The sequence below is a fragment of the Coloeus monedula genome (assembly GCF_965178545.1).
Source record: "Coloeus monedula genome assembly, chromosome: 4".
NCBI classification, from domain to species: Eukaryota; Metazoa; Chordata; class Aves; order Passeriformes; family Corvidae; genus Coloeus; species Coloeus monedula.
The window spans coordinates 14025887-14051015 of NC_138784.1; the positions used below are offsets into that span (position 1 = coordinate 14025887).

At 39.9% G+C, this 25129-nt stretch overlaps 1 protein-coding gene across 1 annotated transcript in view; it reads left to right on the top strand.

The window, feature by feature from the left end:
- The window catches only part of SCUBE1 (signal peptide, CUB domain and EGF like domain containing 1), a gene marked incomplete at both ends in the record, with an annotated part of 186327 nt that overhangs the window by 129227 nt on the left and 31971 nt on the right, over window positions 1-25129 (top strand). Inside the window, one exon of the mRNA XM_082279696.1 lies at window positions 16001-16123. Coding sequence (XP_082135822.1) covers window positions 16001-16123 — 123 coding nt within the window. The remainder of the gene's footprint in view (window positions 1-16000; window positions 16124-25129) is intronic.

Here is a 25129-nt window from a genome sequence, read left to right on the forward strand (position 1 = left end):
GCCTCCTACCCACATTTTAATATCCTCTGTGTTGTGCATATCAGGGGTTCTGAGGTACTGAGCTCCCTTGTTGTCATTTTCTGTGCATCCTTCCTGCTGAGTGACCTTTTCATGGATCCAGCTCCATTCTGCCCTCAGTGAGAAGATTGATCAGTTCAGCATTTTAATTATACTAGATACAGCTTGGGTAACTGATAGTGCAGGAGGCTCATTTGCAAAAAACTTGCAGGGTTCAAAAGGAGTGAAGTCAGACTAGACTAGACTTAGCACAGATTTCTGAAGATTTTTTAAATCCATCTGCCAAACTGGATCCAATAATAAAGAGCTCATTTCCCGAGGGCAGCTACAGGAGACAAGCCGAGCCAGGGCAAATTCTTCTCCCAGGACTTAAAGTAGAGAAGGACTGAGAATGATGGCAAAAGATGATGTCTGAGAGAGACAGGCACCTTCCTTTGTGGCTTCTCTAAGAAGTGAATTAGAGCAAGAGGAAGGGCCACAAGCTTCTAGCATGGTGTAAAATGTAGGACCATGTGTATGATATATATGCTCCTTTTCTGCCCTGGGACTTAACAAAGCAACTGTACCCCCAGGCACTCTTGTGCCTGAGTAAAGTGACTTCACAGCACTCTGCACCTAGACACAGAGGAGCTGTGCAGGCTGCAGCCCTTGCTGAGCTCCTAGAGTCAAATGGCACAGCAAATAAAACTTTTAAGCTGGAGAAACTGGATTTCTAAGGGTCACAGAGCAAAAGCAACATCTCAACTATGACTTTTCCATAAAGTGCCACCTAACTTTGCAATGTCCCATAGATGTTTTGTAATAGCAAGATGCAGATTATTTTGTTCAGTTGGCTTTCTGTTTTGCATCATTTCACCTTCATTTCTTCATTTGATTTGCATCTTGTGACAATCCACCCTTAAGGGGAAGGAACTTGACAGCAGGATTTTGGGATAGTCAGCTGGGCTGGAATTTCAGGGAGTTTTAGTTGCAATGTGATATTACACGTTCATAAAGTGCCACCAGCTGTGACTAAATGCAGCAGGATTAATTCCTGTGCACGAATAGGTCTGTGCCAAACCCAGGTGATCTCACAGACGTGTATTTTGGAGAGAGAAAGTTCCCTTCACATCCCCACCTAGAGATGGTGCATTTTCTTCACCGTGTGACACTAAGTCAGCCCTTCTCAGCGCTCTGGCATATTTAACTAGAGCGGTGTTACACTGGGGTTATGTGACTGCATGGCAAACATTTCTCCTTCCTGCTGTCTCATTGTCATGGTGACCCAGCAATGGGGTGGGCTCTCCACTTCCTTGAAACAGGCCCCCATCCTTCAGCATTCAGATGTAGCAAAGAAATGTGGCACTTACGCGCTTAAATACTTGACTGGGCTGCAGTGGGAGTATCAGAAATGCCTGAGTGGTGAATGATCTGTCCAGTAACTCAGCTCTGTACCCTCCTTTATCATTAAGCAATCTAGGGGAAAAAAAAAAAAAAAAAAAAAAAAAAAGCAGGAGCATAGAGACGAATGAAAAATTTCAGTCAAAGAACTGCATTGAAGTTTATTTGAAATAAAAGGGAAATTTTGCATTGGCTGTACTAGTTTGATATAGCAATTACTTTATCTTGCTTTATTACAGCCTATTACAGCAGGAAAATGCATTTTAAATTAGTTTTGAGGACACAAAAAAATGAAACCCTGAAAGTGAATTAAATTTTGAAAATGGAATTGTTTCTGTAAGAAAAGAGTTTTTTAGAGAATGAGTTTCAATGAAACAAAGTATGTCATGTTTTGTTAAATACAAACTGAAAGATTTCATTAAATTAAATGCTTAAAATTAATGCTTGACATCAGTTTGGTATAAGATTATGACTCAGTTATTGAAGACTTTCCTCTCTTTTCATTCAGAACACACTAACACTAAGTGAAAAGCTCACAGTGAACAGTTTAGCTGGCCAATTTGGCTTCATTTCCTGGCTACAGAGTATCTGTGAACAGTTATGATTTCCTCCATACTTCCATTAATCGAAATTACTTGAAATTTGTTTTAGCTTTTTTTCCTCTAAATCAGATTAAATTGACTAAAGCACTTAGAATTGCATCTTGTCAGTCCCAATCAATTCATATGAAACTGAAAATGTTTCCTCTTTTTTAAAAAAGAACACCAGAGAGAACACAGGTTACTTTTACTGTTTATTACTAGTAAGATATAGTTGTTAATCTGGTACATCCACTATTAGTTTGCCTGAATTATGATAATACCTTTATTTCACTGTGATTGATAAGATGAATTTCAGAGTGGGGTTTTTTTTCATTTGTTGCCTAAATGCAATGTTTATGCTGTAGGAGTACCTTTGATAAACTCAGGTTTTGTTTGGTTAATAGTCCTGATCAGTTTGACTTTTGTCTACATATTAGTAAAAATTTGACAGTAAAATATACCCCAGTGCAAGAAAACCTCTAAAATGTATGCATCAGTCAAGTTTACACTAAGGCACATAAAACTTTCATGGCTCATATGACCACACTTCTTGAAACAAGTGTCCCAATGCCTTTAGAGTCAAGACTGTAGGTTTGGAGCAGGCCTCCTGAACTAAGATGGATCTGACCTAAGAGAAAAATACAAGACAGGCCCAAATGTTTTCATGTGAATGAACTTTTTTTTTTTTTTTTTTTTTTTTTTTTTGGTTGGGCACTGTTCTAGTTTTTTCGTTAGCTGCAAAGTGACCCAAAGTGACCCAAATACAAGGTTTTCCTTGGTTGAATTCATTCACATACAGCAGCATTTTAAATGAAAAGGAATTTCAGTTATCTCATGAAGAGTTTAAACTCTCATTTAGAGGCAAATCTGTTCATAGCTGTCAAGACTCCTCCTTTGAATCCACAGCTTCTTTCTGTGCAGCTCCCATGAGCAGTGTGTGCAATATCTGTGATGCTCCACGCAGTGAAAGGAGTATTAGTGGCCTCAGAGCAGGTCCTGGGCCTTACAAAAAGAGCTCTTTCCAGCCCACCTTTCTCTAGCAATGTGAAATTTTTTTTTAGCACATGTGAAGAGGTCAGTTCAGCTCCCTCCACATTAGACACATAGGATTTTTGAAGAATGTACGCGTTATGAGCCATTAGCCATAACAAGCCATTACTATTTTCCAGTGCTTTTTCAAAAACAAAGCAAAAAAAAGGGAAAAAGCATACATGCAAATGGTGTGAAAGAACTCAAGTGAAAGAAGTTGCTGGCAGTCATCACCTCCTCTGCAGTCAGAATGCTATGGTACTAGCAAATGTCAGCATAAATGTCAGCTTCAAAATTACAAGCAGCGGTGGGTTTTTGAAGAGGACATCTGGCAAAGCCAGAAAGGGCAGAGACCTGCTTGTCTTATTCCCTTTTCTTCTGATTACATTTCCCTTGATCATTGCACTGTTGCCATGTACTTACTTGTCTTATCTTTGAGAGAATTTAGGTAGTTAATAGAGTGATTGTACTTTTACATTTGACACTGCTTCATAATGCTAGTGCTTCATGCCAGAGAAATGTGGTGTATAGCACATTAAATTTTGTAACATTCTGCTGAAATAGTGCCTTATATTCATAGTTTGGTTTGGAAAGGAGCATAAGGGAAATGGTCCCTTAGCCTTACCTTAGTCAAAGTTAGAGTGACAAGGAGTGAGGGCAGCTTTTCCTTTAAGCTGATGAATAGCTTCTCTTTGCTTGCTGCACATAAATGAAGGTATCTGGGCTGGATCACTCTGGGATATCCCAGAGCCATAGTGTGCATGTTGCTTAGAGTCTGTCAAAAGTAACTAGGAGAAAGACAGGATTACTCTCAGCATACGTTAACTTACTCTGCTGGGAAAAAAATGCCCAACTTTGCAAATGGAAAGAGATTGAGATACACTGAGTGCTTAGACTCTCTATGAAGAAGCTGACCTGAGCACATAAACCACTTTAACCAGGATTCTTGGGAGTGGCAAATAGTGCAAATGTTTTAAGGTGATAGGTCAGATACACTTCTGACTTTTTAGGGGAAAACATTTCAGAAATGGTCAGACATTTCAGAAAATTGAATGCTCATGGGATTTCTAGTCAAGAACCTCAGTAGAAAAGGCGCTGAAAATTGCTGTTTCATTTTTAAAGCAGAGGTGGTCATCCTCAGGCCTTTGTGTAGACTCCACCTTCAGTGACTCTTCATTTGATCCCCAAGGCCACTGTTGTTCCCACTGTGGATACCCAAGTAGAATCTCTGTCCTCTCTTCTATGCATCAGCCCTCAGGGGACATCAAATTCGATTTTGCACCTTGTGCCTTGTACTGCTCTCAGGAACCCCTCTGTGAACTGCATTCTAGAATTTAGCCAGAGGAATTGGTGATCCAAGGGAAAACAAGCACGTCAGCCTTTGGTAATTCCTGATGGGATTAGAGGTCTTACATCATATGGCTCAGCTACCTCCTATTTGTACAAGCTTAGGGATATGTGCACTGGGAAATAACATGGGACAGCTGGCACTGTCTGAACTCATATCTTATTGCAATAACATGCTCCTAAGGACATGGGAAGAGTTTAATCCCGACCTGTAGGGTACCCACTTTACTTGCCTTGATAATATCCCTAAACTGGCTTCCGCTTTCCACTTCCCCTCAGAGTCTAACAAGGAATACAGTGCCTTTCCTTGAGCTCAGCAACAGAAGCAAAATATTAGAAAAAGTGTTAATACAGTGGTATACAGTGGAGGCCGGTGGTGTCCATTCAAATGTGGAAGTCAGTGTGGGACAAATTCTTAGTCCCTCTCTGGTTTTTTTTCTGTGTCCCTCCCTCTGAAAAACATCCTACTCCAGAGGAATCAGAGTGCCTTGATTTTTTCCAATGGCAGACCAAAGCCAAATGATTTTTTCAAAGCCAGTCCACAAGCTGTCCCAAGTCAGGAGGTAGAGTTTTATTTAGAAGTTAGCTATTAAAGTATGTGTTGTCTTTTAACAGCCCTTAAGGGTTTACTGAAGTGGTTCATTTTGAGCCATTCTTTCCCTCCCAGATGGTTTTCTCCCTACTTCTCATCAACTTAAGGCAAGAATAAACTTCCCAATAGTCAAATCAAGATCCAGTTTTCATAACTCATTATAAGCAGCTCTGCTTCTATCAGATTCCTTACACTACTCTGCTTTCAAGCTACAGCAACTTACCCTCCCAGTGTTTGCAGCTAGAAATAAGTGCATGTTCAAAAATAAGCACCATTTGAGTTTGCTTCCCTGTACCTGCAAGCAAAAAGCTGTCAGAAAACAGAAGAGATCAGGTGTAATCACAAGCCACTACAGCCACATATCAAAACAAAAAATACCTTTGCCCTTTCTATGCTGAACATAAGGCAAATGCAAATCTTGAGGCTGAGGTCTGTCTTTTATCCTAAAAACAAGGGAAAAAAAATACAAAAATCTCTTATTTTTTGCATGGACAGAGGGACATCTTTGCCTTGTATGAGAAGTTGGCACCTAAATTAATTCATGAACATGAGACTGATGTCAAGAATGATAGTAGTGAAAATGTGGGTTCTGCAGCAATTAGCCTAGTGCTTTTAGGAGGAACAAAAACATTAATTTAAAATAATATTTTCTATATATGTTTGATGTACAGATTAAATGTGCAATTAAATGTTCCATTAAAATAGCTGAACTTCCTTAAAATTGCCTTCTGACAAACAAGTTCTGACCATTTTCAAGTACTTCTGCACAGTTAAAGGGTTTTGAGACCACATGCCATTTTCAGGAAGCAAGCAAGAAGCCTTATTGGTAAAGGCAGATTTGTGTGAATCCCAAACTGCTCAACTGATTTACAGAAACCAACAGACTTTTTTTGAAAAATGTTGCAGCAGCTGGATCACCCTGTCTCTTCCCCTTCCCAATACTCCTTTTTCTGACAACACCATATGATTTAAAAAATAGAGGCATTTGTGACAAACAAGTAACCAAAGGCAGCCAGTGGGTGACTTGATGCTATGAAAAAATAGATGTGTCTGCCCAACCAAAGAAAAAGTAACGAAACCAACATTAAATGAGAGGAAAATTAGGAATTTTGTCATGAAAACAGTGGCCCTATTCAGGGCTTGAGTACTGGCGTGATTTTCTGAGAACACACACTTTGGGAAAGCCTCAAGAAGACTCTTACAGTTGGACCCACTAAATGCTTCTACAGGGGAATGTTTTGGCACATGAATCAACCACGTGCCTGCAGAAGAGATAACAGGTAGACTTGTAGTTGGTGAAAGAAGAAGACAAAAGGGAACTTATTTTCTAGGAATGACAAATGAAAAACTAAAGCCAAAAGGGAATATCAAAATACAGAGACAGTTCTGAGGTTATTTTTGGTTTGATAGGACTCTAAGCGAGGTGTGAGACCATCTGTGTCCAAAAAAACCATCACAAAGATCAGTATTGAGAGAGGGAAAACTGAGTAACCAATGGGACAACAATAATCAAGGTCAGTTTATCAGAAGAGATGCCTGTTTTAGAAGAGGTGGATTAGACTTGGACGAGAACACGAGTTCTGAGGTAGCTACAAAAGCATTTTCAAAAAAACTACCTAAATGTGGGTTAAAGAAGCAAACATTGAGGCCTTTTTTGCTGAGGCTGCAGTCATTTTCTGCTATTCCATCGATGTTATCCAGGTCTCAAGACAAAGAACATACAAGATCAATCCAGTGTGAGGAAAACATAACAGCATCCAGCAGGCAGCTGTAGCAGCTCAGTAGAAAGCTCTGTGTCTTGTCCAGTAAGAGAACCACAACCATCTGGGCCAGCACTGCTGCCCTGGAAACAGCTGTTTCAAAACTTGCTAAGACTGGGAGGTGACTCAAAATTAGATTCCTACCTTTTTTCCCCACTTTTTTAAAGCAAGCGGGGAGTTGACTGTTGGTGTGTGATAAGAGAGGTGAGAGAGTATCTGAGCAAGGAGAAGGCTCAGAAGAGTTGGTGGTAAAACCATAAATAGTGGAAGAGATGTTGGGAGAGGGAAAAAGCTGCTGGTTACCAGCAGAAAGTGAGTGAATGAGTGGGACTTGAGGGAGGAAAAGATGGAGAAAGCTCTTGGTGGAAGGTGGAAGTGGTCAGAAGCCTAGTGTGGGGACCAGAAAAGATGAGCAATTGGACACTGACTGAGGAGTATGTATGTTACTGTTTGATTTAGAGACATGATTGATTCAGGCTTTCATAGAGACATTTGAAGTTCCACAGTGATGAAAAATCAAATGATAAACCCATGATTTTTTAATTAAAAAAAAAAAAAGGGAATGCAAGTTTTAGATACCAACACTGTTGAAATTTGTCAGAAAGAAGCAAATGGAATGGAAAAAAAAAGAGAGAGAGAGAGAGTGGAGAGCAGAATCCTTCTAATTGCTGCTGCAAATTTATCTAACCCAGAATATGTGTGAAACTTTCACTGCCCCTTCCCTGTTTTTAAGGGAATTGCCATTTAGGTTTTCAGTTGGGCCTTGGGTTTGAGGTTTTTTTGGCTCAAAGAGATACAATTCATTTGTCTGCTGTAGACTTGTTCATGACAGACAAATATAATATAACAAATTATCTTCCATTAAAAAATTGCAGACTTGGGTCAGCTGCCATGTAACTCATTCTGTTTCATTCCCTCCCAAGGGTTCCATCTATCCCCACAAAATAAATTCATGTGTACTAAGTTAGGGTTTTTTTCATGACTAGGCAATATCCCTGTTCCCTAGAAATTTGCAGTTGTTATTTGTCTTCGTGAACCTCCCCTTTGAAAATGCCAAATCCTTTAAATTAATGCTTCAGAGGGTCATATTTTGCATTTCAGTTGTTGAAAAGACCTTGCATTTATTCAACAATATAAAGCCCCCTGAGGATCAACAAGCATGGTATATTATGGAAAAGTGTGCTGTGCTTTCTGTGACTTGGGAGTTGATTACTCACATAATCGTAGCTCCCAGCATTCAAAACTTGCAGTATTTTTTTCATTCTTTTATCATTGCCTTTTTCATCATAAAATACAGCTTTTTTTTTTTTTTTTTTAATATGATTAGATCCTGCTCTCAGTGATGGGTCTCTCTTCCCTGGTACAGAGCAGATCCCTGGTTGGTTGAAGCAGTGTCTTCAAAAAATTTGGAGGGTTAATTTTTGGTCAGCATCCAAATTTCTTTGATTCATTAAGAGCTATTAAAATTAGCATGGGCTAATTGTATTCAAGTGCCCCTTTCAGAAGGAGTAGCTTTATTCCAGGAAACCTAACACAGTTTCACTGGGATTTTAGGGAGAGCATCAGTACCTTTTAACTGTCCTTAATACCAACTTTATTTGATTAAACACTTTCCTTGAAGCAAACTGAGATTCTTGGAAATAAGCACAGAGCTTTCCTGAGCAGATAATAATTCCAAGGGGGTAAATGAAAATAACCATGAGCAAATGTAAATTGAGTTAATACACTAAATCTAGGGATTCTTGTATCTTGGTCCAGTAGTGCAGTTAGCTCACTTGCCCCTTTGCTCTCCATTCAGCCTATATGGAAAAATTAAATAGAGTAAGAGGCAGGCCTTGTTTTTAGTGACACCTAGCAGAGAGAAAATGCCCAGGGATGTCAGCCCCACAATTTTGTCTGATTTACTCCTTAAGAAACACTGAATTGACTCTTTTATTCTTGTTATTAACCTGCAGCAGCCCATTTAGTTCTTCTGCCTCAGCTCCTCCCGCATAAACATTACACATCGAGTTATTCTGGTGGCAGTGGCTGGGTGAATAATTACATTACACACAGAATTATTCTGGTGGTAGTGGCTGTGTAAATAATTAAGGCAGGCAAGCAGTCAGCCCAATGTATTTGCACAATTTTCTCCCACTGTTTTACCCACAGCCTCCAGCTCTGCCTGTCCTCACTCACATGGCCACAGGTACAGCCAAGTTTCCCAGAATTTGATGTCCTGTAGTTTCCACATGCTCTGTAAAAAACAGAGACATTCTTTGGTGTCCCCAAGTACACATGGGAGATTTAACAGCACACTCATTTCTTCCTCTCCAGTGTTTTATAAGAAGCATTTTGACTGACAAAAGCATTTTGACTGATAAAATTATACAGGAGGAGGAAAGTAGTTTTATTTCCTGGGATTTCTGTGAGGTTTATTGGTTCTTTTGGCTGGGAGGCCATGGGGAGGAGGGGTAGTTCTAGCATTTAGCTCAGCCTAGACAGTAAAAGACTATCAGTCTGTATCTTTATGTCTCCAGTGCCCTTCACATTCTGGTGTCACAGCCTCAGACAGCTTGCACTGTTTGGGTTCATAGCATTGCACTAACATGTTTTTAAGTTTAGAAAAGAATTCAGTGTTCAGCAAAATTTTTAAATGAAAATCCTTTCTTTTCACATTAGATTTAGTAAATCCCTTCCCTTTTACAAATGAGAAATCTGGGCCTAACCTATTATGACAGCATTTCTGAGTTTTTCACCTGCAAAGGTTTTTGTGTTTTATAAATCTAATTAACTGTAATAAGAAAATAATAGGACATAATGTTTGTTTTACAAGGTGATTGATCTCTTGGCAGCCTGGCAGACTCTTTTATTGATTGGTTGGTGGATAATGTCAGAGTGGATATGTCCTGGAGGAGAATAGCTGACACCTAAATCCATATGTGACAGATTACCATCTGTGTTGGAAGACAGGTTTCTTCGTGAAATTGCGAAGATAACAGGTGAAAATTGAGAAAGTGACATGAGGGAAATGTGTTGAAACCTGCCTCAACCTTTCCATGCTCTAAGAGCATTTACACAAAGCTCTCTATTTTGTGGGCAGCCTGTTTTCAGGATGAGGGAGATTAAATTTTAATTACACTCATTCCTGTCTGCCCAGTCTAGATTTAATCCTGTTAATTAGGAATATGCCTTGTCCCACAACCTAGCTATAAAGCTAATTAAACAGAGAGTCTTCATTTGCTACTTAGTGGAACTTCAGTTCAGTAATGACTATCATACTTTACAGTTAATTAGCACTGTGGGAGGGAAAGTGAGGATGTTGTTGAAGCACAGAACTCAAATTAGAGGTGCTATAATATATGCTTTATTTCATTTTGTAGCTATCTGATGCAGGCGAGTCACACACTATCCTACCTGCCTCAGTTTCACATTTGTTAAAGAAGAATTAATTAAATGTATCTCTCCTGCAGAAGTGTTGTGTAGGTTTAATGTAATGAAGATAATAAGCTGCTGGCCTTTGAAATCCTTAAGTAGAAGGCACTGCATAAACAGAATTATTCCTCCCTGAAACGTGAGAGGCAGGGAACTGTGCAGTTTCAGGTAGAGTGGTGGAACAGCAATTGTACCTCCTAAAGTAAACATGGCCCTAACAGTCCTGCAGACATTCACAAAATCTTCCAGTGCAAAGTGCTACCAGCATGGAACCTGCTGCTGGATCAAACCATTCCGAAGCCCAGACCAGAAATTAAAAACAACTGTAATTTGACTTAAAAATTTTGACAGCAAATGACTTGGATTCATAACACCTTGTTCAATAATCGTGCATTTTAAAGTATTGGTCCTGAAAATACCGAGTGATAATTGCCAATCCCCAATTTTAAAGATGAAGTAAAGCAGGGAAGTGTTACACCTTGCCCAAATGTTGGATAAATCCATTGCAAAACTGGAACTAGGACTTACAGCTCCCTGGAAACTAAACACACAACAGCTGGCTTGATGCTTCTGGATGGAACAGCAGAGCCTGTGTTCTACTTTTATTTAGATTTTCTCATAGTGGCACTGATTCAGTGAATCTGGGGATTTGAAATTATCTTTCTGCCTTATATCCCTGGCATGCATTTAAGATGCTATGGAATATTACTTTAAGAGTATTGCAAGTGGAGCCTGGTAGCTTATGCTTACCTTGATCCTGAGTTTACAAGTTTTATTGAGAAGTGGCAGGCAAATATCAAAATAATTTCAGTCTGAGCATTGGTGGCTCTGTAATATTTGTGATGTAGAGCAGCATGCAGTACCAGGTGTTTTGTGCAAGCCTGTCCGGATTGGCACCCCAGGGTAACCTGCTGAGTTGTACACTGGGCTTGGATTCAAGTGTGGATGAGTTAGTTTTTCTGTTCCTCTATTTCCCCACCTCTGGCATGGGGTTAAAAAGTTTTGTGGCTGCTTTATAAAGTACTTTGTGGTCTGTGTGCATCAGGGAACTAATATCTGTGTCAACAAGGCAACACTAGTTCCAGTTTTTAGGGGACGATGGTGATTTGTAAAACCATGAGAAAGAACAAGGAAAGAAAAGCAAGGAAAAATTAGGAAATCAGGGAATAAAAAGAACTAGCGAACCAGCCCACCTTGAAGAAAATATATTTATATTGATGTCCACTATACACTGGTAATAGCATTACTAATTCCAACATGCTGGCTTTCATTATTAAAACCAAGAAGGTTATGAAGTTTCTGTAATTATTTTAGGTTGATCTGGGAGTATATTATTTTCCTGGAGCTAGGTAGCATTTTAAATCTGCAAAGGATTAGACGGACACAATCAGTTCAAATATTTGTCCAGCCATCGAAAGGAGGATCCTCACTTCCGCCTCTGATGAGGCTCTGGAAATCTCCATCTCCATCATTGTTCAACAGCTAAGTGCAGATTGCATGTTGATTACCCTTTCAGTTGCCTTTAAGCAGCTTATGTGAAATGTTAAGTTCTAAGTTACCTAAAATCCCTACTTTTTAATTTGTTCCCTGGGTTGTATGCAGCGAGGCAAATCTCTGTGGGTTTATATGTGCACACACAAGTGCATACATGCACCCTGATCAGAACCAGCTCCTTCCAAACATGCATTACACTGAGCAGAGCTTCAAAAAGTGTAAGTGGAACAGGAGCAGGCATTCCCATTAACCTTCAAAGATCATGAAAAGAAAAATAACAGTCTGCCTGCTTAGCCAAGTCAAATTGTAGCTGTGCAACTTAGCACAAAGTCTCTGAGTTCCTATACTTCTATTTAAAGCTGAAGAGCTTTATTTAAAGCTGATTCCACTGCCTCCCTCACATTTTGAGATCCTCAGAAAAAATAATATTATATATTATTATTATTACTATTATTTTATTTATATTATATTGTATTGTATTATATTATATTTACAAACTCACGGGTTGTTTCTGGGTTCACACAGATGCACAGCTTTTGTGATGGTGTTGCTGAGCTCCATCTCCAGACAAATATTTGCAATTGGGTTTTTTTCCCTTCAAATATTACAACTTTAAAGAAGGTGTTAGCTTCCTTGTTGCAAATCTTATCTTTGCTTTTGTTTGTAATTAATTGCATGGGAATTGAAGGAACCATTTTCAGAGCTAACAGGAGGCTTGAGTGCTGAGTTGGCTGTTACACCATACCTTCACCTTACAGTTTTGACCATAATTTTTAATGCTTCTGTGGCTTCTCATTGGCCTGTATTTTCATATCTGCACATATCCCGATTGTACTTGCCACATCCTTTGGTATTTTGTAGCAGATCATCAACTTGTATGAGCAAGGTATCATTTAACAATATTGACTTACTGTATTAGGAGAAATCCCTTGGGATTTTATTGCCAATGCACTGCAAGCCCATCAGACCTCCTAGGCTGAAATGACTCTCACAGTATCATCAGGGCATTTTATGTACAGCCCCCATGGAGGAATAGAGTTCTTTCCATCCTTTTGTGTTCCTGAGGATAAAGGGCAGCAGAGCCTGTGGGAAGTTGGAGCTATTCATCTGCAGCCTGCATCATAAGGAGCCACTTGAGAACTATGTTTGAGGACAGCAGGTTTATGACTGCTCCACAGACAGTCCCAATAATAGTAGGGGAATATTTGACTAAATAATGTTCAAGCTGGTAGAGACACCACAATGGGTTTCCACTGTGTATTTTTCCCCTGCATGAGAGGCAGACATGCTTACCCCTCTGAGAAGTTCAAAGAGGCACTTGACAAAGTTGGGTACCAGTGAGTTTAAAGATACATGGGGCCTCACCTTCTCACACAGTGGAATATTTTTCATAACACAAGTTATTTATAGCCAAGGAAATAAAAATAGTGGGGATACAGACTTTTTGCAATTTCTCTGAACCAGTTAGACATGATACATACAGTTGGATACTGCTCTCTTCCAAGTAAAATGCAGCAATGTACTGCTCTCCACAGAGTGAAATAATTTTTACATGCCTTGTCAGTCTCGCTATGGCCATGGAAAGAAATACAGTGAAAGCAGAGACTGGCACTGTTTATGTTATTTAGAATGTTTTTGCAGCTAACAGTTTTGACCTCTATTCTGTTTTGATGGTTCCTGTTTCAAAAGGTCATGTCATGTTTTCCAGTTAGAAGAAATGAATAAATACTTTCTTTTCCTGTGGACTCTCCCAGGTTTTACCCAGATCCTGGTTCAGAATTATTCCAAAGAATTGCTGGTGTAAAGCTAATATGCTTCATTGTCAGTGGAATTACAGTTATTAACAGCCTAAAATCTACACTCTGATGTCATCAGGGTTTCATTTTTGCCCCTTATGGTCGTGAGAGGCCCTGAAAAGAGATTGGAATTTGGAATTTAACATGTGAAATCCAGGGGCCATCATTTAAAACATCAGTCGTTACTCCAGAATGGTGTTTGACAGGCTGCAAGTAATTTTGACTTCTCTCAGGCAGCAGAGTAGCCCAAAGGTCATATTGTTCTCATCACTGGTAAAAGAGATCTTCTTCATGATGGATGACTGTTCTGTGTGTTTACAATGCATAATGTATTAGTAATTTTAATTCACAATTCCATTTATCCCACAGTTTTGTCGGGGCAAGCTAAACTGTAGTTAGGTCCACCTGTGCTGTGCAGAAGGATGGGACCTTTTGTGGTGATCCATCCTAAGGCCCACACCACAGTCCCAGCTGCACATTAGAGAGCTGTTAGGAATCACTTCTACCAAAGGAAATGCCAGGCTGCAGGAACTGGGCCAAAAATTCTTGTGTTTTCACTGCCATCTTGACCTGTGCAGATGATCACAGCTGAAACCAAAAGGGTTGCTGCCTCCAGCCTCATGGTATTACATAGAGTGACCCTCAGTGTGTTCTTCATCAGATTTATCAGGTTGGGAGCCCAGGGTTTTCTGCTGTTGGCCAGCCAAATGCCAGAACTGGAGCACTGCAGACAACAAACAGACTCCTGATTTTGGAGCACTTTGGGAACTTCATTACCCGAGACACAAAGATTTGAGCTGGCTTTGTGCAAAGCATTCAGGGCGTTCCACAGCTGCTGCCTACAATTTACCCTCATTCTTTTAATTGGATTGAATGCAAAAGCCACTCCTCTGCAGAACCAGACACAAAAGTAATGAGCAGAGGTATTAGTTCAGAGAGTCTGAGAACAAATTTTCTATCTCCTTGCCTTAACTGCAATTCATAAGAAAACCTTTATAACAATATACATTGTTCTTGCTTATTTGAGTCCTGGACATATTTCTGTCAGGGTATGTGTAACAAAGTGCTGTTTAGAAATGATGGCTGAATTTGCCTCTCAGCTGTTAGAGTTTTTAGATTTACCACCTCACTCCTCTTGCTGCTGTTTATATTTTACATGCAGAAATGTGGTAAGCGCCATGCCACTTTCCCATGTTGGAATCATATGTTTCCAAAAATGGATTAATTACTTTCACTAAGAATCCTCCTAAATTCAAATAATTTTTAAAACACACCCTTCATTCACTATCATCTTGCTGGTTTTGATAAATTTCCATCTCCATATGTTAGACCTTTTGGCATTTAGATCTGCATTTTTCAAGATTTGCTCTTTAAATGGCCACCTGTTACCTCAAAGTTTCAAAGCTCTTATAGCAAGAAGCTTTTCAAAAGAAAACATCACTCTCCATTTAGTTTCCTGAAAGATCTCGTTTTCAATTCCAGAAGTGGGCAGCCAAGGCTCAATGTCATATTACTTCTTCACTGTATGTATTCATAAAAAGAGCTATTTTTTGGCACTGCTCTTCTCCTGAAAAAAAAGTAAAAGTACTTTTTTTTTCCTTTTTCGAATAAACATGGATCCATGGTTTTATAATCAAGGAAGGATGGAAAGATGCCCTGTATTTCAAATGAGGGGTTTTGGCCTGTTATATACTTACTGCACAACCTTTTATGGATTAGAAAAGGGATTGGTCATTCCAGTTCTTCAAGACCTTTGGGAGAAGTTAAAAGGGGCATGAAGTAGAATCATCAGTATGAAATTCAGAACAGAGGTTTTACCAAGTTCATCAGTCCACTTTGTCATCATTATTTGAAGTAAGAGCCATTGATCCTGTCCTTCATACATATATATATACTTATATATATATATATATATATATATATATATACATGGCTTTCAAATAAAGGCAATAGGTGCTCTGCCTTCAGAATAACTGAAGAAGCAACCTTTCACGTGCACTCACAGTTAGTTCCTTTTCTGCTACACCAAGTGAAAAAAGTTTGACACATGAAAAGAGGTGACACTGTGTCACCGTGTCACTGAATAATCAGCAAAATAGCATATAATGCTCATTCTGAAAAAATGTATCCTTGCATTTGTTTGTGTAAGGGTAATAGAAGCATTTCTTCAGAATTCAAGTATCTTTTACTTCATGTTTGTTATTATTTCAATTTTTCATGTGTTCTTATGTTTTGATAGTTCCTATACAAGGTAAAAGATTCACGTCCTTCACAGGTTGAAGTCTGCTGTCAGGCAGAGCACTCCATCTACAGAGAAACTTCCCTGAATGTTCCCTAACACCAAAGTACCTCAGCTTGGGTCATCTGTTGGTTCCAGTTCTGAGAGAAATACCTCTATCTCCTGAACAGCTCAGCCCATAGCTCTCCTTGTAAACCTTGTGAGATAGGTCTGGGAAGGGACACATCTGACCAGCCTGGTTCCCAACAGGGACAGCAGCCTCCTTGGGGATCTGAGTATATTCCTGTATTTCTGCCCTAAATGACTGAATTTCTGTCATGAACTAAATTTTTGCTGTTCATTCTTTGCAGATATTGATGAGTGTTTGGTAAACAATGGTGGCTGTGACCATTTCTGCCGAAACACGGTTGGCAGCTTTGAGTGCAGCTGCCAGAAAGGCTATAAACTGCTCACAGATGAAAGGACCTGCCAAGGTAATGCCTCATTAACCTTACTCTTCATGTAATGAGGATGTCATTTCCAGTGGATTTTTTTTGTTGTTTTTATACTTAAGTCATTTGTACTGCAGGTTTTAATTGTACTGTTATAGGAAGTAAGGTTAGAAAACGACTGTGAGATTTCTGTTTTCTGAGGTGGGATTAGAAGATTATTGGAAATGTCTTGTTTGGATGTTTTTTGTAGTAGGAATGCCAGTGTCCTGTTGAAGTGTAAAAATCCAAGTGGCATAGTGGAATAGCCTCAGGCAAAGAGTCTTACCTTCAAATCCTCTCATTTGCTATGATCTGAATGGGACAGAGACTTATCTTATGTAGACCAGAGTCATTTAAAGTAACCGACTGTAATACAGCGTTTGCAAGATTTAAACTAAAAAAAAAAGGATTTAATTTGTGAGCTCACCTTTTCCTGAGAGAAACTGTTTATGAAGGGATAATGGTGGCATTTTGTGGGAATGAAGTGTGGTTTATATCGTTTCCTGTGCGTGTCATGATTTGTTATCTAAGTCATCTGATGTTATGTATTCTATGGCTAATTAAAAGCATAGCCATTTCCAAGTACTGACCCTGTACCTTTGGAGAAATGACATTTAAACTCTGTAGCTTTACCTTTTAAAAAACTCCTGGAAAAGGCTAGAAAGATGAGCATGCATCAATAGAGAGAGAAAGGGAAGGATGATGTATTCAATTAAATTAAAATTTTATGCAGAAATTGCTGTTTTATTAATACATGATTGTTTGCATGGGTTTTGAATAAGTAAAAGTTATGAAGTCCAAAACAGCATTAGTATTTTAAAGTTTCTTTGTTTATCTGCAATAGAGAAACCACGATCTTAAGATATATGTGTCATTCAAAATTTTTCCATTGCTTCTCATTGGTACTTCCATCCATCATTTGAGAAGCCACCTCCACCCTGACTGTGTGATTAGGCACAAAGGAGTTAGTGAAAGGTTGGTTTCAAGCTGGGCAGGATGGAAAGAGCTGAGATTAGCCCAGCTAGTGCAACATGATTCAGCAGAAATAACACGTTAGGATCATGTCAGACACGGGGAAGTTGCCAGGTTTTGATTTACCTGCTAAAAACAGGGACAGAATATTAAAAAGAAACGTTCTCTTCATGATGTATTTAGAGATGGTTGGGAAGACCTTGTTCATGAATTTCATGTGTGATGACATGCTCTCACTGTGGTATCAGTCAGAGGTTTCACCACTGAACTGAATGTTATTACAGCAGGGAAAAACTCTGGAAAAGTTAGGCAAGAGCTGGTGCAGAATTTATTTGTTCATTATGCAGAGGGTTAATAGTAGGCTTTAAAAGCTCCCTGTAAATGATCAGTTTTCTGTGGTGATAGTGAGAATCTAGAAGCAGCTCTGTAAATACTGTTAAGTGAGTTTTGTTTCATCACGAGCCAGAGCTGCAGAATGAGAGAGTTAGCAGTAACACTACACACCATGCAAGGGCTAAAGTAGTAGCTGATCTTCTCCCCCTCATGTGTTCAGACATGGAAGTATAACCATGATCTGGCCATCCTGCTTTTCCCACTGTCAGTGACGAAGGGCAGGCACTCAGTCTTGCCTCTACATGATACATTGACTGATAAACTGTGGTTTATCTGTTGCTGTAGCAGATAGATTAGTGCAAGCCCAGAGAGTTTTTGGGCTGGACAAGTTCCTTCATCCCAGAAACTCTGGTTCTTCATACCATGAAATGGGGGGGACAAAGTCATTTCCTGTTTGAAGTCTGAGGTATTTGGGCCCCAGCAAACATGGTGTGATGCCTGCTTTGTGGAGGGATCACTGTGATAATTTAGTTCCTGTCTGGTGCTTAAGGTGATAATTGGTGACTCAAGCAGTCAGTAAGCCTGCTAATAAAAAGAGAAGGAAAGTGAATATAGAGCAAGAAATCACCGATGTATGAATCACCTGCACTTGGCTTCTTCCGCTGCAAGAAGAATATAGTCAGGGTGGTTATAGTTATTAATACCAGGTCTGTCAGGAAAATGTGGTTTGGGGTTAGTGACTCTTCTGGGATATAAATCATCCACATTTTGGTTTTTGTAACAGCCGGTCAACGCTGACCGTAAAACATTAATGAGAGATTCAGGGAAATTTATTTTAGGCATATTAGCCTTTCCAGTGAGTGAAACAGAACAGTCTAATTTCTGTTTATAAAAGATGTTGTTGTTCATGTTACATCTGTTGTTTTGATTCATAATAGAATTTCCATGATTTATGATCTTTCTGTCAACACTGCCCTTCTCTTCTGGTTTTCATTTTTTAAAATAAAGATTTCTTTCAGTTACTAATCAACATGTTTACAAAACACTCATTTAGGACCTTAGAAATCTGCATTGTTTGGGACTGGGTCCTATTTAGTTCAGGTGGCCTCCCCAGTGTATAGAGCATTCATCTCCAAACATGTTCATCATTAATATCAGCACAAGGCAGTTCTGCATATTTCAGTATAAAATTCCTTCATATTCCCAGTGAAATTCTGAAGTTGTCACGCCTCACCTAATTTCCTTCATTTTATTGTAGACCTCAGAGCTGACTTTGAGAGTACAGGGAAATTGTATCAGTCACAGACTTTGTTCTGGTTGTTTGCAGAGCTCCCACCCCGGTCGTACCAAGTGCCTTCCCCACATTCATGTTCTCTGTGAAGAGGAAAGTATTTCTCTTTCAGTTTTCAGGCAGGAAGGGTGAAGCCAAGTACAGCAGCTTGCCTAAATGCCTAAGATGACACATATAAATGCTTGAACTGCCCAGAGAATAAACCTCCAGTTTTTGTGAATCTGCCCCTGCTATTTTGCCCATTACAAGGTATTCTTTTTCTCTTGTGTTTGTGCTCGTGCTCATATCCTGATAAGAGAATTCCTTGATTTTTCAGGAACCCTGGAGCTTGGTGCTCTCTTGGTGCCACCCTGCATTTTGAGTGCTTGTATGAGCACCCCTAGCCACTGGAAAGAGCCTTAAAATGTTCTGCATTTGTCTGTTCGCAGCTAAACCATTTTTAGCCCTGGCTGCAAAGAAAACCATTGTCAATCACAGATTACTTCTGCTAGGGAGTGGTTCTCACGCTGTGGCTCCTTGTTAGACAAGGAGAATGTGGGGGGGTTCCCTTCCTTTCCCCTCCCCTGCATTCCAGCCATTTAAAAGGAAACTTACTTGTAACCCAGAAGGTGAAGAATCCATACTGCCCTGCCAGTAATATTGTGGAGACTGATACTGTTTTCCCAGAGTCTCTTTTTTCACACAGACTTAAAAATAGAAATTTTTTTTGCCCCCTTTGACAGGGAAATCACTGTATGACAATACCAAACCCATCTATTGTGTATTACTTTAATTGATCCCTTAAGTCTGAAGTATTGTAAATTCTTCGGTGCAGGAAGAAGCAGTTGGATCTGTTTGTATAAACCTAGCAAAAGAGGTCTGCTTCTCCTTTGAACATTTATAAAAATAACATAGCTATATTATAGCAAGGAGAGCTTGTGTTTGTAACCTTTTTGGTAATTAATAGAAGGACAACAACTCAGATCAGTTCTAGAATGACATCAGCAACAAGCAAGCAGGCAAGACTTGCTGCAATGAAATAAAGCTGCAGTGAATGTGTGTAAGCTCAGACATAATTACCTTAATCCTCAGCCAGTATGAGTTTTAGAGCCAGTTAACTTAATTGCTTATTCAGTTTCTGTTTGTTGTGCAGTGATCTCGAAAAAAAATCAACAATAAGCAGTCTCTCTGCTCTGCTCAAGTTCAAGCTTCATTAAGCACCCAGAAAAATGTGCGAAATTCTGTCGTAAATAATTTTGTCTTCCTGCTCTAGGAATTGCTTTTTGCAAAGCACAACTGTGAGAGACAGCACACACTTTGCTACAAATCTCTCCAGGGAATGGCAGAGATAGAAAGATGCATTACCTTGAGGAAAAAAAAAAAGTGCTTTTAGTGGGAACATCCAGTGATCAACATGTAATATTTTGGGATGCTAAATCCACACTCACCCTCTGCCTCTCACCACCTCAGTTCAAAAAAGAGACAAATCTTCCTACTCTGAGGCATTTAAACTTTTGCAGGGGGCAAAAGCTCAAGGCATTTGCATCATTCTGGTCCACTTACAGCCTCCAGAGTAGGCTTTAAGTGGGGTTTGATGATATCACAGACATGATAAAGTCTGCTCTAGTTGCCTTCTCTCCAGCCGTTTGAGTTGATACAGCCACTGTAATAAAAGGAGATGACTGTCCACCAGGGAACAGTACCTCCAGGGCATGTGGAATACCTGCACGGGCCATCTGGCTTTTTTGGGCCTTCTTTAGGGCCATAGGTGACCACATTTTTTATTTGCTTTGAAGTATTGCCTGTTTGACTGTTGGTTATTCTTTACTACCTTCCTACCAGACTTTAAACAAATGCAGTTGACCCTTTTGTAGGCAGGCACTGAACACAGGGTCTCACAGTCTGCTGTTGATAGTGCTGGTGTCTGTCTAAAGGAGATTCAGTGATGCATGTTTCTGCAATAGGAAATCCCAAACAGAATTTGCCCAATTGCTTCATGAATAATTGAATTTTTCCAGTTTTCTATAGGCACTTTTTGCTAGATTTGGATAGCTGCAAAACTCTCCAGTAGAGCTCCAAGTACAGCTGATTTGAGGTGGTTTTTGCTCTCACTGCAAGACATGAGCATTTACACCATCATATTTGATATTTGTACTTTTCTTTCATTTAAAACAAATGTGCTTCTTGTGTCCCTCTGTACCTCAGCTACTCAGCTTCACTTCCAGACCAAGTATTCCTCAAGACTTGATGCTCGTGGAATGGGGCAGCTGGAAGTAGTGGCTAGAGCAGTGATGCTGTGAGCAGATATTGAAGCAGTTTCCTTAGTAACTGGCAGCATTTTGCAGTGCTGTCCTGCAATACACCTCAAACCTTGTCCAGCTCTGGATTTTTTGTTTCCTGGGGTTTTTTTGGTTTGGTTTTTGTTTTAAGTCTCTGCGTTTCTGTTACTAGAGGGATGCTTTACGTAGGGCTTCCAATGCCTAGTGTCAGGAGAAGCCTTCTTTCATCCCAGAATGAGAGAAAGAAAAGTAACACCTTGAAAAACACAGTAGTTGTCTGTGATCCAAGGATCCTGCAGGCGTGGTCTTGAAACATTGCCCTATTAACTGGGTAGGTAATCACATCTCATAATGTCCATAATTGAACTTATTGTACGAAATATGCACTATTTGCCTTCCCAGGGTAAGATTTGGATCTCCCAGCACGGTATCTCCATTTTGAAAATGGGTATGAAATGAGGGATTAATCATACAGGGAAGGACAAATAGAAAGTGTTTGTGGGAATTTTTTTGGCCTAAAGAAGCCCATAAAGATTAGCTACAAAGATCTCATTATACTCTTCTGTATGGAACTATTGATGATAAATGTGGATGTACAGGACCAGTTTAATCCCAAATAAATCAGTGTATCCACACCAGCAGCACTGAATCTCCAGCCATCTTTTACAGAGAGTAACCAAATTAGAACTAAAAAATAGCCAAAGAGGTTTGCATCCTTGGGTTACATGACAGTGACCTGTCACTCACATTTGATCATGTAACCCAACAAAGCAACAGGCCTTGTCCTAATCACATATCCAGGATGAGGATACAGCCCTTGCATTGATTTATACAGGACACAATCACTCATCTAAGGTAACAAAACACATCTGAGCATAGAAGTCAGGGCTGGAGCATCTGGCCCCTCAGATTCAATGTATCAGCATGGGTTGGCCAACTTTCCAGTGAAAAGGGGTGGAAAGTTGAATTGTTGGTCTACCCCCTCTCCTTCCTCTTCCTCCCCCATTAAATACATAGAAAAGCAAGTGTTTGATAAAAATAACATTGTTTAGCCTTCCTCTTCTTTCCAAAGTGGCAATAACATAGAGCTTCACAGCCAGATGAGGTGGCATAAAGAGGGCACCAGCAGAAATTTTACTGCCTGGAGTGGGGGTTTGTGTTAATATTTAAAATACACTTTTAGCTGAACCCTCATACTCAGAGGTTGTCACCCTCATGGTCAGAACTGAAGAGTAATGGGTGGAGAGCACTAGGAAGCCATGAGGCTCTGCTGCCTGTGTCCTGGGGAGGGAGGTGGCAATGGGGATCCCACAGAGAGTGTTTGCTGTCGGGAGTGAGGAGCAAGCAGGTTTCCATGTCCCCTCATTGTCTTTTGCCTGAGATTGCATGTGCATTTGCTGTAATTTGAGGTCTTCAGCAGTCAGAGAAAATATTCATTTCGCTCTCACGTACATCAAAGAGAAGGCTACTGTACTGAGCAGAGTTACAGTGCTGTCACACTGAAGGAACCTGCTGGTCCTTGTTACCTTGTACCACTGGAACGGGGTGATTCAGTGCCCGTGCAGAGGTGGTTAATGAGTGGGAGGGATGGAGAGACTCGGGCCATTCCCCTATCAACATTCATTTCTGTGATACACATGAAGGAGAGGGATCCTGCCTAGATGCACTCATACACCCATCCACATCGGACAGATGTGCCCTAACATATAAAATACATTGGCTTGTTACAGGCTGATTTTCATCCAGTCCAGCTGAGTCTGGTCCAAGTGTGTTTTAATTGTGTGAAGTCTTCATATATAGACAACAGTGCTGGTTCAGCTGCCAGGGCAGTGTAGCTCAGGAACCAGACAGTGATGCTCTGGAGGAGATACTTGTGGAAATCAGACTAGCTCAGAGAAAGAAAATTGGGGATGAGTTCCCTGTCACTGATGATCTTCATTCCCTACGCAGATTTTCTCTATGGCATTCTGCACCACTGAGCCTTACAAAAATATCTCGCTTATGACAAGCACCATATTGCTTCTCGCATCAAGATTAAAAAATACTCCACTGGGTAAGCAACATGTTACACTGTCAATGAAAGGAATACTTCTCAAATCCTTTCTGTTACACTGGGTGTCAGTGAGACTGTGAATATTGGTACAGTCTGCCTCTGTGAGAAAAAAGGGTTGCAAGATCATACCCAGAAACAATAAATGCCCCAGGTATGAAGTAAAAACATCTCTAGCCAGTACAAGTTTGTTTGCCAAGTGATAGTATCTGCAGTGTTGGTTGTAGCAATTAAGTCTGCTGAAACATGAAAACAAACACATCCCTCCACCTCCGGTTCTCCCCTCTGCAGCAGTGTTTTCATAAGTTAAAGGGGAATGTTCTTTGGTTGCTGCTTCTTGGAAGGCATATTAAACCTCACAATCTAGGCTTTAAATCACTTTCTAATACAATGAGGCCTAATGTGGAGAGGGCAGATGGGACAGATTATTCCACTTCTGTTTTCCCATGAAGGTTCTGACACAGGCTACTGTTGGAAGTTAGATAGTAGATTAGTTTGACCTCAGGTCTCATTCAGTATGGTAGCTCTTATACTGTTAAACTCTATAAAGTATGCTGCTATCAAATTGCTTTTTACTGCTCTGTCTGGCCCCCTCCTGTTGATGATGTGTGTGGGAAGCCAAGCAAAACGTTCCATTAGTGTTTAGAAAGAGAATTTGAGATATATTTTTCAGTTGATGTTGTAGGATTTATGACTTGTATAGTGCAGAAATTACTTTACTGGACTGGAATCATGTTATGTATTAATGAATTACCAGGATATGAGTCAGCCTTGGAATAGTTTGAGCAGGAAGGTAGCATTCTTCCACAAACAATAATCTGTTGATAAATCGTGCTGAAAGCTGTAATTCAATAGGAATTGTTTTTAAAGAGAATCAGAGAAAGACTATATGTGTACATCTATTCTCCACTACTGCACATTAATGCCATATTACTGCCCTCAAGCATTTAGTTACACTGATTATGGTCAGACAGCCTTTACCCTGAGTGCTAAACAGAATTGCAATAAAATGACAACTCTATCCCAAATATTAAAAAAAGTTTCATTTTTCTGTGCTTGCATCTACATTCCTGGGCCCTCTAAAAGTGCTCTGGTTTGCTTATTTCCTTCTAATAAGAATAAAAGCCCAACCTGTTGAAACAAAGGAGTGTGATTTTCTTCTGTTAGCCATGTTATGAACTGCTACTCCTTGTTTTGCTAACTTGGAGATGAGACCTCAGTTACAACAGGTGAAATAAAACCAAAAATCTAAGCTCAAATATTGAGTCGGTGGAATGGAGGAGTGTCTTCTGGGGTTTTGCTGGGTGGAGGATTTTTGAAGCATATTTGCAAACCATAGTGTTGGTGTTTTCAGAGGGATACCTGCCAGGACTCTGTGGAGGCCAGCCTTTCTGGGCAGGGTTTGTAAGCAAGCCTTTGAGGCAGAGCCAGAGAACAGCAATTCTTGTGTATATTCAGTGGTCCCTTGACTTCAGCAAGAACTTGAAGTAAGCTGGGAATGCACAGGTCCACAGGAGGTGAAAGGAAGTGCTGCATTTGAGCTCTCAGCTGAAAACTGAAACTGTGTTGTTGTACTTGCTCTTCAGCCCTGTCAAGTAACACCAGGCATGTTTTCACCCAGACTAGTCCCTTGTTCCTTCCAGAAGTCTCACTAGCAGCTCCTACTAAAGGGTGATGGAGACAACACCTTAGCAAAGCGAACAGTTTCCTCTTTTCAAAAATACGGCTAAAAATCAAATGTATTGCAGGATGGGGGGAATATTTCTTCCTTGATGCAGAAGGGGTAAAGCCTTTATTATGTTCTCCTCAGGCTGTTAGGCTGCTCTTACAGAGTTGCTGTATAAATAGTGGCTTGAGCAGAGTGCAGACGAGTAAACATATTTATGTTTGTAGGAAAACAAATAAACCTGCCAGAAGTTTCTTTTAATGCACTTCTCTTGATATATGGCTTCTCCTACCCCCAAGCTCTTGACGAAGTAGCACAGTTTATTCCTATAATAGCAGTGGATAACTCAGCTTGCCTTTGCCTTGGGAAATGATTGATACTGGAAAATTATACATTTGCTTATAAAATCTTGGCAATGTCTTGATAAAAGTACTTACTT